The sequence below is a fragment of the Tachypleus tridentatus genome, chromosome 7, assembly GCF_004210375.1.
Source record: "Tachypleus tridentatus isolate NWPU-2018 chromosome 7, ASM421037v1, whole genome shotgun sequence".
Taxonomy (NCBI): domain Eukaryota; kingdom Metazoa; phylum Arthropoda; class Merostomata; order Xiphosura; family Limulidae; genus Tachypleus; species Tachypleus tridentatus.
Window position 1 is genome coordinate 2,509,844 of NC_134831.1, and position 15,604 is coordinate 2,525,447.

The following is a 15,604-nucleotide window of genomic DNA, read 5'->3' on the forward strand; positions in this document are numbered from 1 at the left end:
GGAAGTGCATTTTTCGATGAATAAGTTTCTAGCCAATGATTGTCATTAACTTTAACTGAGCGATTAAAAGCAAAAAAAATATCCAAAAGCACGTATATTTTAAACTTTATGAGGTATCAGATATAGTAGTAATAAAGATTGGAATCTGATTTGATAAGTAGTATTCCACAAATCCCTGTAATTAAAGACCATGACCAAAAAAGACGTGCAACGCTACTAATTATTATATCTTGTTTGATCACTACATATATGTTTAAGCGTGAGATAGATAGATAATCTTGATGACAGAAACACTCAATATAAATGAAGTGTGAACGTTATTTCTATCTGGTTTGTTTCACAGTTACTCCAGGCAACACAATTCAATCAAGACCAAGATGACAGAGAAGCTTATCTGATGCTATTATGGGTCACGTACTACGCCTATTGAATCGTGAAACTAATGGTCTACTGCCTTTTGTAAATCAACTTATATTGTTGTGGTTTGTATTATTAAATATTTGAAGTTATTGAATACAACCTTCAGCAACTAGAAAAGATTAAAGTTGTAAGAGGGTATAAATTTGGACTAAAGGGATACACTTTAAATGGCGAATGTGTAAGACTTAATTCAGATGATACAACATGATACACAGTGTGTTTGAAACATTTGGAAAAAACAACAATTGATTTACAGATTTTCTTAATTTTAGACACATGACTGATTATGGCGTCTTCAAAGCATGAGGAGATCAAGTTGAACCTGCTGTTACTTCAAACTTTATTTCAATTACAAAGACAGCACGTGGAAAACACGTTTTGTGAAGTTCCTTAAAGTTCTTAAAGCTTTAGACTCTTCAGACACTCTGTTTTTAGCTAAGAAGCAGAGTAAATGTAATAATGAACATTCAGAATTATATAGTGCAAGATTAATGTTAGTTATTTATAAATCGCGCTGATAAAGCAAATATATAAATTTGATTAGGTACAAAATTATCTAAATCCTCCCTCACTTTCCCCAAGATACAAGGATTGGTAAAAACACTAACCCTCAAATTACAGTCTAGGTTTTATGGTGTTCATTATCGGTTTGCTTCGATCATAGAGTCCTGTTCCGGTTTTAAAAGTTTATTAAAACAAAACCAAAAGGACTAAAATTATGAAGTTTTTAACATCTTGTTGTTTAATTAATGATTTGTTTGTCTTGATTTCTACTACGTAATCATAGTGACCAGTTGTCAATAGCCGAAGTTTAGACAAAGAGAAGAAAGTTCAATATGTCATCCGAGTCTAGATCAGTGACAACAGAAGTACCTCCATCAATATGACAAACCTAACATTAGTAAGTGGTTTTATTGATCATTTTTATTTCAACCATTTCTTTCCTCTTACTGATTTTTAATTTTTTGAACAACCACCTTCCCACATTTGGCTGCAGACCGTGAAAATGGTGAAGATGTGGGACGTTGTGGGCTAGGGCACTCACACCTTCTCTTTTTTGTTCTTCTAAAGAATTGTAACGCCTGTAAAACTGAGACTAAACTGAATATCTGGTGTAACCTCAAAGCCAGTACCTCAAAACACCATAGCACACAGCATAATTACCCATCTTATGGTAAATGCCCAGGAGATACATGTTTGTTTTGTAGCTCTGCTGTTTCTCTTTCCTTTCACGTTCTATGTAATTTATCAATAAATAATTTTTCATCTAAGATTAGGATTTGCTGTTTAAAATTCACGCTAATCTTTTTTATAACGAATCTTCCTTTTTTAATTGTACATATATCAATACAGTTCTCTGAGCACGCTATAATTTCCAGCTATTTAGTTCAAAATAGCTTCGTAGGTGGTGAATACTACTGACTGGTTTCCTTTTTATTGGTGAATAGCTCGAACTTAAGAATAGACATGCTTGAATGATAAAGGTCTCTCATTTGTCCATTTAACCTATAAATGACATTATTTTAAATTTGGATATTCAAGGAAGGCTAAACGAGGGATATATATGGCAGTTGTTTCTACTTTTCAAATGACAGACAAGAGGGAAGATAACTAGTTAACAGTAATCATAATCAGCTCTTGAGCTTCTCTTATCGATTAGTGCGTTTAGAGGGTGTTTTTCTTTCGACAAGGCAGAGCAAATACTAGACTCTCGAATACACAGTCTGTTACATTAACCATTAAGGCCATATTCATCTTGGCCCAAAAATATAGATGCTGTTTAAGACCGTGTGGGTTTACTTTTGATTGTTAAAGCTGTTTAAGTTCTTTTGAGTAGAATTCCTGCAATTTTCTGAAAGGTATTATGTAGATTTAGGTTCCATTCTTTGATAATTCAGTTAGATGTAGAACTCTTCTAGTTCAATTAACTTCAAATCACTGTTACATCTATCAGATGACAATTGGAAGATAATTGTCATGTTGTAATAACCTTTGATATTTTCCTGTTGCAAAGAGACGAGGTTGGCTTTGTGGTAGAACTCAGTGTGGATGACGGATGGTAGGTGCTACTGCCTGGGTACCTTTCCTTTTATCAATAGCTTAAAATTAAGGACAGAAACAGCCTTATAATTTTTGTCATAAATACAAAATACAAATAAATACATATTGCAATGCTAAGACGTTGTGCAGCTTGGACCATTAAAACGCCCATTAATCAGGCTCTTACAACCTATCCTCTTTGAACGTCACACTTTCCTATGTTTTTTGACAAAGAAAGTGTAATAAAGCTCACCTATATTTATATAATACAAGTCATCTGGCTTGGAAGACATTAGGAGAAAAATCAAATAGTAACGTGAAGAACTAACTAGACCATTTAATAAGTTTTGATGCAGCATTTTCTATTTTTTTGTTAAACTCAGTACTTTTAGTGAGCTTATTTGTGATTGCTTAGTATACCAATTGACTTTCAGGTATTGAGCAGTACATTGTAATCCAGTACACCAACTGATTTTAAATATTGGCAATGACGGTGTAATTAAATACACTAATTGACTTTCAGGTACTGACAATGACCTTGTAATCCAGTACATCAAATGACTTTCAGGTGTTGATTATGACCTTCTAACCCTGTACCCCATCTGACTTTCATGAAATATAGAAAAGCTCTTTATATGATATATATATATGTCCCTCTCTCTCACCTCGAAAAATAAAGACAACGGATAATGTTTTGGGCAACACTCCATTTTCATTTGTGTTCTTCACTAAAACCTTTCTTCAGTACAGATAAACAATAAGACTTTTAGTTTTTCGTGTCAAACATTGGTTATCAACAGCGCGTTTGATGAAAGCTTTCAGTGTGTTTGTTTACTCTCTTTAGAAAGTAATAAAATGGCGGACCAGCGGTACGTTTGAAAACTTATACCACTACAACCCAAGATTTTAACCCTAGTGTGTTTTGTCCTTAAAACAATAACGACAAAAAACAAAACAGAAATGTGTGACCTTTTACTGGACAAAGGATCGATAGACTGGCTGGCTGATCGGTAAACATCTAAGCTTATAATGTTAGAATACGAGTTTTGATACCAATGGTAGGCAAATAGTTCAATGTACAGCTTTGTGATTAACAAACAAATAATTCCAGAAACTGGTTAAAATTGGAATGAGAGAGGCACCGACTACGGAACTGGAGTCCTGTTTATTTGGTATTGTCTAGTAGTTCTTCAATAAGGAATTAGCCTGAAAAAAGAGAGAACCTGAAACTGAATTAGTCGCATGTCTAATTTATTCAACTATTTATTGCTCTCGGTGAGACATCTGGAGACTTACAATTTAAAATTCATGTTTTTCTACCCGTGGCGGGCAGAACACGGATAACCCATTGTGTATCTTTGTGTTTAAGTACAAACAAAGAAAACAAACTAACTCTTTATAAAAAGCAGCATCACACAATTCACTTGTTTTAATTATTAATACCCAGGGTTTCGGCTTTTCGGGGGTTAATTGCCTTGTTCTGCTCCAAGTCGAATTTTGATTAGAAAAAACATTCCAAATTTAAAGCCGTGTTTTATCATTTTTGTCTCTAGTCTTACTTAAATATTTAGTATAATAATCACTTAACCGTTTGATAACATATATGTTACACATATTCAGGTCTCCCGTTGAGATAGCGATAAATCTACTGGCTCAGAAAACTAAAATCCTGAGTTTGATTCTCCACAGTGGACATCTCAGATAGTCCAATGTCAATCTGTTATTAAACAATGTATCTACAATGTTTTAGTATGTGATCGCATTTTCATCAAACATTATGTACATTTTGACCCAATACCTAATAACAATAAATTACAATTTAACCATTGGTTTGATCTATTGATCTACATAAATCATGTTATTTACTTCTAATTGGTATCTTATTAATAAATCGTAACAATATTAGTTTGTTTTTAAATACTTTTTTTGGTTTCCAATATAAATATTACATAATGTTTGCTCTTGACTTGATTTGGAAACTGTAGGTTCTATTCAAAATTAACGAAAGAAGTTATTATGATGCAATTATCGAAATACTTTCTTCTCTGTCTTCTGGTGTGGTGTGGAATAACTTGAGAACCATGGCGACGAGTATGAAGCTGTGAAAAAATGTTCTCATACATTTCTGTTGCGAATGACAAACTCTAATGCAAACATTTTAATCACTTAAAACCAAATGTAAGAATTTTGTGGTACATCAAAACGTCTTTAAAAGACCTTATCTTTCACTAATGTCCACCAAAATCTGTGAACAATTCCTTGAAGGAATGTCGAATAAATACGAATTCCCCATTCTTTTTTTTTGGGGGGAGGAATTCTCGAATTAAAGATGTGATTCCATGACACGTAACCTGACCATTAACCCCATCTAATCCTTTTTTTCCAGAATGGAAATACAAAACGTTAATACCAACTATTTCAATATCATTGTTTGTTTGTTTTTAAATCCATTTTAAGAAAGATTTTGTGAAGTGAGAAATGTAAAAGCAAAGTTATTTAGAGAAAAATACAAAATACTAAAGCACGCAACGTTAACTTAGGAATTTTCAGTTATATTTATCGCAACTGTACAGTTATGTTTAAGATTCCATCCTCCAGTTTTACGTGATTAGTTTTACAGTTATATTTAAGTCCGTTTAATTTGTGTTTTGACATGATGTATTTAACTGAATACAGAAGTTTTTTTTAGTATATCTTTCTCTTTTTTTTAACCTGGTGAAAAAATATTGTGTACGTTATTTTTTAACTTTGTTTTGTGAATATAAATGTGGCTGGTCCTGGCCAGATGGTTAAGGCGCTCGGCTCCTAATTGGATGGTCGAAAGTTCGAATCCCCGTCACACCAAACGTGCTCGCCCTTTCAGCCGCGGGGACGTTATGTTACGGTCAATCCCACTATTCGTTCGCAAAAGAGTAGCCCAAGAGTTAGCGCTGAGTGTTAATGACCAGTTGCCTTCCCTCTAGTCTTACATTGCTAAATTAGGGACGGCTAACGCAGATAGCCCTCGTGTAGCTTTGCACGAAATTCAAAAACAAACAAACAAGCAAGGTACTAAGAAACTCATAATTATGCCAGAAATATTCTACATCTTTTAAGTATGATACGCTAGTAACACAGTTCCTTTAATCCAATTCATTTGATTTCTGATATTCTTGTTAACACTATACGACTAACAGCACAAATAATAATAATGCTTTTGTAAAAGTAAAGCCTATGGCTTGTTACTACATTGGCGTTTTATGTTTACTTTAAACAACTTTAAGGTATATTATATATAAGATATGGAATAAAAAACTTTTACTGACGACTTTATTAATTTTCAAATTTGAAGAAAAAATAAAGAACAGAAAGTTAATTAGTGTTAATTGTATTCGCTCTTATCATTCGAAATAATTAGGACTCGTCTTTAGTAGCTCAGATTCTAGGCCTAATAGGTGAAATAACAATTATAAACTTAATCACTCAATTTCATTAAAAAAAATTCAGCTTCGTCTATATTGTTAGCCTGTTAATATTTGTGTTGTATAAACCCAGAAATATTCTTGTTAACTAGTCTTTAGCGACTTATCTTGTAAATAACAACAAGAAAACAAAATTTATTGTTTTTTCCCTTCAAACTTCTTAAAATATCTCGAGTGTTGAACATATTTAGTGTTCGCTTATGCCTAGAGAAATAATACTAACACAAAAGTATACATGCATATATATATTGTTGTAGGCGACTGTCATGTCATATTTCAAGTGACCTACCAGTGAAAGCGATATTGTGTTTTATATTACAATCACGCTCGATCGACAACGCTAGTTTGATCTCCGACAAGTTTTATTAATTAAAATTTAATATCCTTTAATTAGTTTCAGTAACGATAATTTGAGACAAAATATAAAATGGTTACTCGTTTTATCAAGCTATAACATCTGATTTGCAAATTAATTTAGAATTAACATACAAATTCCACGAGATAAGGAAAGCAAGGTACATTACATCCCAACACGGTGATTTACTTCTCATAACTCACAATATTGCATCACCACTATGAAATGAGAAGCAATTTCGTAGAAATACACGTAAACCACAAAACCTAACGGCTTCTATAAAATTTGGAGAAATCCATAACGCTTAAAACAGTTTGGTGATTAGGGCTTTTTTTTTGTTTATTTATAGCTAAGCATAAAGATACAAAAACAGCTATCTGTGCTTTGTTCATCACAATTCAGCGTTGTAGGTCTGCAGACATACCGCTATGCCACTAGAGGGCTAGCAATTGGCGGGTATCAAGCTCGAATCCCATCTCTAAACGTGCTCACCCTTTCAAACACAGGATCGTTATTATTTTACGATCAATCCTACTATCCATTCATAAAGAATAGTTCAGGATTTAGCGGTGGGTGTTGTTGACTAGCTGCTTTTCATCTAGTCTATTAATTTAAAATTGAAGACGAACAAACAATAACAATCAGTACAATTCCAAACAACTTCTGCAAAGATAATTGAATTTATAGAAAAACTTTATCAAAAAGTCCCATCAACTTAACATAAAACAAACAATATACATAATATGCAAGCTCGATAGAGTAATCACCTTTTTGTAAGCATTTTCTATACATTTTGTTGGTATAAACTGTTTATCCAACGAAGAAAATGCGTATTGTAGTCCATGTTTATTCGTATTATTTTATTTTGATATATCAAGTTTTCCTGTCTGGTTTGCATTTCGCGCAAGGCTACACGAAGTCTATCTGCCCTAGCCATCTCTAATTAACAGCGAAAGACTAGAGGGAAGGTAGCTAGTCAGCACCACCCGCCACTAGCTCTTGGGCTACTCTTTTATTAACGAATAGGGGAATCGACTGTCACATTATAATGCCCCCACGGGTGAAATGGCGAGCATGTTTAGTTGACGAAGGTTCGAGCCTGCGATCCTCAGATTGTAAAACAAGCGCTCTAACCACCTGACCTTGTCTCCATGTTAAAGTAACATAACCTCATATAATGGAAACCTTTTTGTTTGGTTTTTCATTCTGTGAGATTCTTTATAGAATTAATCAAAATAAATGTTGAACAAGAATGTTTATTTAGCCTTTCAGAAGCTCTTACTCTTTCTAATTTCAATGATTAATGCGAGAAAGATGTGCGTTTGTCTGTCCTGAAGGTTGTGTTGCATATTATCTTGTTTTCGCTTTCATTCAGCCATTATTAATTTATATATATTAAAAGCCGTTCAAATAAACTAATGAACAGGGCACAATACAAGCATAAAATTATTTTCCTCGATACGAATTTGTAATGAATACATTTTGTTAACAGTTGAACGGTTTATTTAACCTGCTGTTACGCATTTACGTCAGAAACATAAAACATTAATGTCATTCATATATATATATATATATGTATATACACTTAGGATCAGCCAAATATAATACTTAAGATAGCTTTCCTAATCTAAACATTCTGTTTTTGTTTTGTTTTACATTTCGATTTCATCTTACTAACTAGAAGAAACAACTTACTTTTCATGAATACCAGGGTCACGCAGACTAGAAACCACCGCCATTGTCTTCTGCACATGCGATATATCATTTCTAACTTGGGTCTTGATCTATATTTTACAAAAACTCCTGGCCAACCGACCTTAATTTCGTGCAGGAATGAGCAAAATAGTTCAATATAAGCTGACAGTCCAATGAAATGACTGACAGTTCAGGACAATTATTCTTGCAACCCTACATGCCCGAGGTTATTATACAAAATAACCAAAGTACAAACTGTCGTGGCTTACCCGCACGTGAGCTTCTGACAATCTGTGTGTGATCTCTTCTGCTTCGTAAGCAAAAGTATGTGCATGGAATCAGAAAATAGGGGGCGCTTGTTTCCATGTTGAAGCTGGGAAAGACGCAGGTGAACAAATTCTATAGCATCCAGTAACGTTATTTCTTCATATTGAAGATCAAATATACTGCTCTGCAAACTATTAAGAAAGACGCTTAGAAACATTGTTTAGGAAATAAATGATTAAATAAAATATTCAACGAAACTTGTTTATTGCATTGGTAGAATGTGAAATGATAAGACTAAACAAACATATAAAGTTCTTGAAACCGAGTTTTATATAAATGAAATAATATGGTAAAGCAGTTTTTCCTGTAAGGTGTGCTGAGACATCGAAGGGAAGCGCAAAGGATATTTTATAGAGGGGATCATGCGATTATGATAAAATTAATAATGCAAGATTAAACGTTTTAATATATCTTTATTAATGAAAATAATAAGTAATCAGTACAATGCATGCAGCATTTTAATTTGTATCCGTGTATTACATCTCGTTACTTAAGTGACTCATTTAAAAAAGAGAGAGAGTCACGAGCAAGAAACCGTATTTATTAAAGTGGAGTCTTTGTTTGAATTCCGCGCAAAGCTACACGAGGACTATCTGTGGTAGCTGTCTCTAATTTAGCAGTGTAAGACTAGATGGAAGGCAGCTAGTCATCACCACTCACCGCCGACTCTTATGCTATTCTTTTATTAACGAATAGTGGGATTGACTGAAACATTATAACGCCCCTACGGCTAAAAGGGTGAGCATCTTTGATGTGACAAAGATTCGAACCCCAGACACACAGATTATAACTCAAGCGTCCTAACCATATGGCTCATTTGTAAAGCTTAGTAAATTCCTAAGAATATTTAGCAGCAATACTCCTTTGGAGAGGGGTATTATTCCGACAAGTATTAAAGTTTTAAACCCTGATCAGTGTTTTCTAATCTGGCTTTTATCCAAAGAAGAATAGTTTGAGGAGTTATGAAGAATGTACGAAGGCATCTTACATTATATGACGTTTTTAAACTGTATTCTCATTCTGTGATTTAGAATTGACCTAAAGCAAGTGAACAAACGGAAGAGAGGAGAAACAATTATGGAATCTACTTATTTGAATTTCCATTTATATCTGAATACTTCTTGCCTACTTATAAATACTTTTTCATACCAAACTAGGCTGAACTAGTGAAATGTACAAGCCATAACTTCTACATGTATGTAGATCAAGAGAGTTATGAAGTTTTCTTAACAGAGAAATATGGACTAATGTGGTTTAACTATCTGGTAAGTTTAAGGGTATATAACACCAAAATTGGTGTTGCGTTGATTACATCCCAGAAAGCCCATTGTGTAGTTTATGTAGACTGACAGCCGACACGAGAACATCTTCCAGTTGATAATATTCACACAGAACACTGAACTATTGATAAGAACAGTTACTGCGTCAACTATTTACCAACATAATTCTGTTTGAATATTTCTGAAAAAAAATGTAATAGCGATTTTGTACCTACTGTAAGGTAGTGCCAACAGAAAATCAACTGGTGTTATAGTTAATATTTTATACTAAATTAATTAGTAATTTTTTTTTTCATAACTAGACACTTGATCTAGTTTATACAAAAAAACAACAACTTGTTTTCAATTAACCGGACTTCATTTAGTACCTGAATCAACTAATCAGTTAGATGGTTTTTCAAGAGACATAACCAGGCTTTGTTGACTTTTCTTCTAGGTTTATTGAGTGTGTTATCAGGTGGGTGGATCTAGAAAGACTCTTTTGTCTTTCTTTACCTCATGTGTGGTTCGTATTATATTTTTATTTCAATATTATTACAATTTATCATGTGGTTTCTGTCTCTGACATGTTGGGCTGTTCCATGTAGATTGGTAATACAGTTCTGTGTGTATATTATGCTTTTGAATTCTAGCTCTCTTTGCTATTATTGGTGGCCACAGTCACAGGAAATGCTCTAAATGGTGGTTTTTCTTGTCCATTTGTTCCTTAAGTTGTTTGCTGTAGACTGATTGTGATGGTATAGTTTATTTGTTTTGAATTTCGCGCAAAGCTACTCTAGGGCTATCTGCGCTAGCCGTCCTTAACTTAACATTGTAAGACTAGAGGAAAGATAGCTAGTCATCACTACTCACCACCAACTCTTGGGCAACTCTTTTACCACCGAATAGTAGGATTGATCGTCACATTATAACGCCCCCACGGCTGAAAGAGTGAGCATGTTTGGTGTGACGATTGTACTGTATTTTGACTTTAAGTTTTTACGCACCCTTTACATGGTCAGATAGACTTCTAACATAGAGAGATGTGACTGTATGTCTCTGTTTACTTCCTTATGACTCTTAGTGTTTATCCGTTGTATTAAGTTTTACAAATATCCGTTATTAGATAGAGTTATAGTCATGCGGATTTTCTTCCATCTTATTCGGTATTACAAACGTTGTTTATTTTGGAAACTATATATGTATATATATGTATGTGCAGTTTATGACGCCTGTCTTAACAGTGTTAGAGCAGTTTGATTTATAGTCGAGATATTTATCTGTATTCGAAAGCTGCCTGTCATGTCCTGTAATATGTCATGAATTATGTGTCTTGTGACCATTGCGTGAGGAATGGGAGTTTGTATAATTCTCTTTTTCCACTGTGATTTGTAAGGCAGGACGCTGTTTGTTCAGGTGATTTATATATTCTTGAATTTTGTCTGTGGAATGCCATATTACGGATGTATCACCAACATATCTGAGCCAAATCTTTAGGCTTAGAAGGGCTGTTCTGAGGGAGGGACTTCTTCATGTAGATGTTGTTATCACCATTACTAGTGACAGTAGCGAGTCCGATGCTTGTTGCTATTGGTAGTATACTGAGCGGCATTAAAAATGCAACAAGTAATAAAATAAGTTGTTTCATACACGTTGAGCAATAACGGTGCAAACATGCCTTGGTTTTAATCATCAGTATTCTCTGAAAACAATTCAGTACTTCAGATTATTTTAATCAACGTGATCACGTGTCAGTATTTAAACCGGTCAAAACTTACCCACCTCTTTTTGTTGTACATAATGTGAAAGTATGGAAAAATTTTGTATGCAGTACACACTGTTCCTTCAGCCTATAAAATGCTGTGTTTTAAAAATTTAATTTCACCACAAAGAAAGATGCCACGACTGACGCATATTTATACTGTTCACTTCCAGTGGGGTCAAGAAATTACATATACCATTTTCTAATGGAATTAGAATGGAATCCAGATGTAAGTATGAAGTTGATGAATTAACAGTGTTAAGATGAAATAAAGATTATGTATGGAGTTGACGAATTAACAGTGTTAAGATGAAATCAAGATTATGTATGGAGTTGATGAATTAACAGTGTTAAGATGGAATCAAGATGTAAGTATGGAGTTGATGAATTAACTGTGTTAAGATGGAATCAAGATGTAAGTAGGGAGTTGATGAATTAACTGTGTTAAGATGGAATCAAGATGTAAGTAGGGAGTTGATGAATTAACTGTGTTAAGATGGAATCAAGATGTAAGTATGGAGTTGATGAAATAAAAGTGATGGAATCAAAGTAAAAATAAATTAGTTCAGTAAAACAACTGCATGGTGAAATTGTGGGTCCATGCTGACTGCTTAATTTATGTATCATAACAAGAAGGTGGAATATTGAAAGCCTAGGCTGTTTAAGATATATTAGCTTCTAATTGAAGTTAGTAATTTATAATCATTAGTTCTATTGTGATTATGCCTTTTCTTCGTCTTTATTGAAGCTTCTGTATGGCGCCGCAATTGTGAAGGTCAAGCTGTAAATATTTCTATGTGGCAATCAAAACGCTGAAATTTCCCATGTGAGAGTGTTCATGTGTTTGTATATGAGGTAAAAATGACTTAACGGTGTTAGTAGGTGGCGTGTATTCAGTCCTCACTGATCTGTAGTTAAACAATGAGAATGTGCTTGAAGACGAAAACTGATAGAACTTGTTCACATCTTCCTTAATGGGGAAAAGATTAAGGTCTTTATATGGAATAGAGACCTCAATATCATTAAGTTTAGGCCAGGATGATTTTAACAATAGAAGTAAGCAGCGTATTTACTGGTACTGACAAAGAGTAGAATATATAATCATATACGGAGAGTTGAGATTTACAAGTTTATTGTATTCTGTGTTGTATCTATTTTTAATTATTTTTATCTTCCTAATTTCGACCTATAGGTCGCCACTATTTACCACATTTTTCTTGTATTATTATTACCATATTGTTCAAGTCTTGTGTTTGCATCTCACACTACTTACTGTTCTTGTGTATTTGTTTCTTTTTAGAACATCCTGTAGTCCATTGGTTCTCAAACGCTTCAGGCTTTCGTACCACTTTTTGTTTAAGTTTTCAATTTTCAAAACCCAGGCCTAATTAAAAAAAGAAAACAACCTAGCAACAAGAATTCATATTTTTAACCCTTACCCATTAATGTGAAGGATACGACTGTTTTTTTCTGGCACGACTGAAGGGTATGTGGTACAATTTTTGTCAATTTTATGAAAACAAAATACTTACGAGTCTATTCAGTTAGAGAGTGTGTCCGTATGTGAGAAAAATGGTGTGCACACGTCTAGGGAAAGCTCATTTTGGACTTATTAGAAATTTAATGATGTTTTATATCAACGATTTCGTGTACCACTGACATCAACCCCACGTACTGCCAGTTGTTCGCGTACATCTGTTTACGAATTCCTAGTGTAATGCTTTGTCTTTTCATATTTTTCATTCATCACAAAGTAAAAAGGCCCGAAGTGGCCAGGAGGTTAAGGCGCTCGACTTGTAATCCGAGGATCGTCGGTTCGAATTCCCGTCACACCAAACATGATTGCTCTTTCAGTCGTGAGGGCGTTATTATGTGACGGTCAATTCCACTATTCGTTGATAAAAAAAGTAGCCCAATAGTCGGCAGTGCACGGTGATGACTAGCTGGCTTCCCCTAGTCTCACACTGGTGAATTAGGGACGACTAGCTCAGATAGCCCTCGTGTAGGTTTGCGCGAAATTCGAAAACAAACTAAGCATACTATATCAAAGTAAATCCTAATGTTTATATCTTTCATATTTCTCTAAAAGGATTATTATGCGTTTTAATATTTACTGTAATTTATTTACACATTTTCAGCATTTATAATAAAAAAGCCTTAAAGTTAAAACTTATAACGAACTGTTTAATGGTATTATTTAGTACTTTATCTCCCTCACACATAAAAATAAGTTGTTTACGAATACCTTTCAGGGTATAACAACTGTCTATACATTAATTTACACAAGATTTACATGTTTTTCACTATTAAAGCCTGGGAATGACATAATGGTAAACGCTTTGGGCTGCGTTACGAAAGATCCGAGGTTTGAGATCGCGATATGTTACTGATCATCCTCTGCTCTTTCAGCTTAGGTGTATTATAAAAGTAAATGACAAATCAAGAGAAGCTATTTAGGTGGGAGGGAGTGTTACTGACTGGTTTATCACCCTGTAATGACCAGGCTTAATTTAGGGACGGCTATGTTAGAACCTTGGTGCTTCTGATCTGATCAGTTGTAATAGATGAATATATCAAATCCCTTAGTTTCAAGGGCTAAAACGTTAATGAATGTAAAACTGCAGCAGATTTTGAAACAACTGAAAGTACATGTGCTTATTTTTGTATATAGATAACACTTCTGGTGAAAATAAATTACATTTATTTAGCAGTTACTTATAATTACTTAAAGTGATACTTACCCTAGATATTTATTTAGTTATTTATTTATGGGCATACTGGGCCTGTACGCCTAGCATACTTCTAAACTGTATGCAGTTAGGAGAAATTTAGTACATGTAGTTTAGAACCACGAATAATGTTTTCCATACGTTTATTTGCTCACTTAGTTGTAGTGTTTATGAATTATTCATTCCAAATTTAGAATTTGGAAGCGTATGTGACAGAGAGTGAACAGTTTTGTTATTCTGATTAGCTTAGCGAAATGGTAAAAATAATTAATTTTGTATTGTCAGTTTTGATGCAATAGGATTATTATATGTAACCTTAATCTCTTGTCCTCCAGTATTTTGAAACGTACAAATCTGCCATCTTTGTTTATATGGATTTACTTCTCCGTTAACAGTACTGAAATGATGATATAGATCGAAGTTCTTTTTTTTGTAAATTACTACAACGTTTTATTGTCGTCAAAATTAGTTGAGTTTGTCAGAGAGACAACCTGTGCTTCTGAGATACCTGTATACGATAGGTAACATTGAGAGATCCAGTGAAGACGGTCAGTTCATCATACCGCTGAGACACCTGATGTTACAATCAATCGTACTGCTGAGACACCTGATATAACAATCTATTGTACTGCTGAGACACCTGATGAAACTATCCATAGTACCGCTGAGACACCTGATAATGTTGCTAGCAACCAATCGTTCTCTTGAGACGCCTGATATTGTTTCTAGCAACCAACTGTTCTGCTGAGACACCTGATGGTGTCGCTAGCAGCACTACTCTGTTTGAAGACTGCAACATCATCACCATTAGATGTCTCAGCAGACTTGTTGCTAGTTGCTCTATCAGGTGTCTCAGCAAAACGATTGGTTGACTAAGAGCTTATTTCAACATACTCTAGAACACAGTGTAATTCGTGTAGTTTTAACTTTCAAAAATAAATATGTTGTAACTAGTTTATCTCGAACACAAATGTTCTTAAAAGTTACACTTGTTCTTATTACAATATCTGCAAGGTTTTATTGAATTCACACCTTATTTCATTGCGAATAAAGACACGATATCTAATTATTTGTTACACTATGTACTGTGTATACGTGGCCTTGGTTTCTGAATAGCTAAGGCCGCAGGGTTAGCTTGACACTACACACTAGTAATGCTACACCTAGGATTGGTATTTGTTGTGTGACACAGCTACATAACGAATAATGATTGTATTAAGTCAATTAGCGACTGAACGAATTAAAATTATATTTTTTCTGTTTTGTTTGTAGTTAAGTGCAAAGCTACACAGGGTCATTTACTGATATGAAGAAAACCTAATAAGTGGGAAGTGACGATTAAATAATATGAAATAAGTAGGAAAACAAAAAATACCTTCAAATAGCTTTTATAATAACACTAGATAAAAGTTCGACTAATGTTTTCGGAAAGATACAAACATGTTAAAGCTATTTCATAATAACATCAAAGGAATATGCAGATAATGTTGAATAGGTAGGAAAGCTATAAACATGTTTAAAGTATTTTATGATAACCGCTAACGTTGAAAAAGTAG

At 33.9% G+C, this 15,604-nt stretch overlaps 1 protein-coding gene across 1 annotated transcript in view; it reads right to left on the reverse strand.

Annotated features, from left to right (window-relative positions):
- Positions 1–8,256, reverse strand: part of LOC143254998 (acetylcholine receptor subunit alpha-like) — a 149,680-nt gene extending 141,424 nt beyond the window's left edge. Inside the window, exon 1 of the mRNA XM_076509958.1 lies at positions 7,972–8,256. Coding sequence (XP_076366073.1) covers positions 7,972–8,041 — 70 coding nt within the window. The 5' untranslated portion in view covers positions 8,042–8,256. The remainder of the gene's footprint in view (positions 1–7,971) is intronic.
- Positions 8,257–15,604: the final 7,348 nt, after the last annotated feature.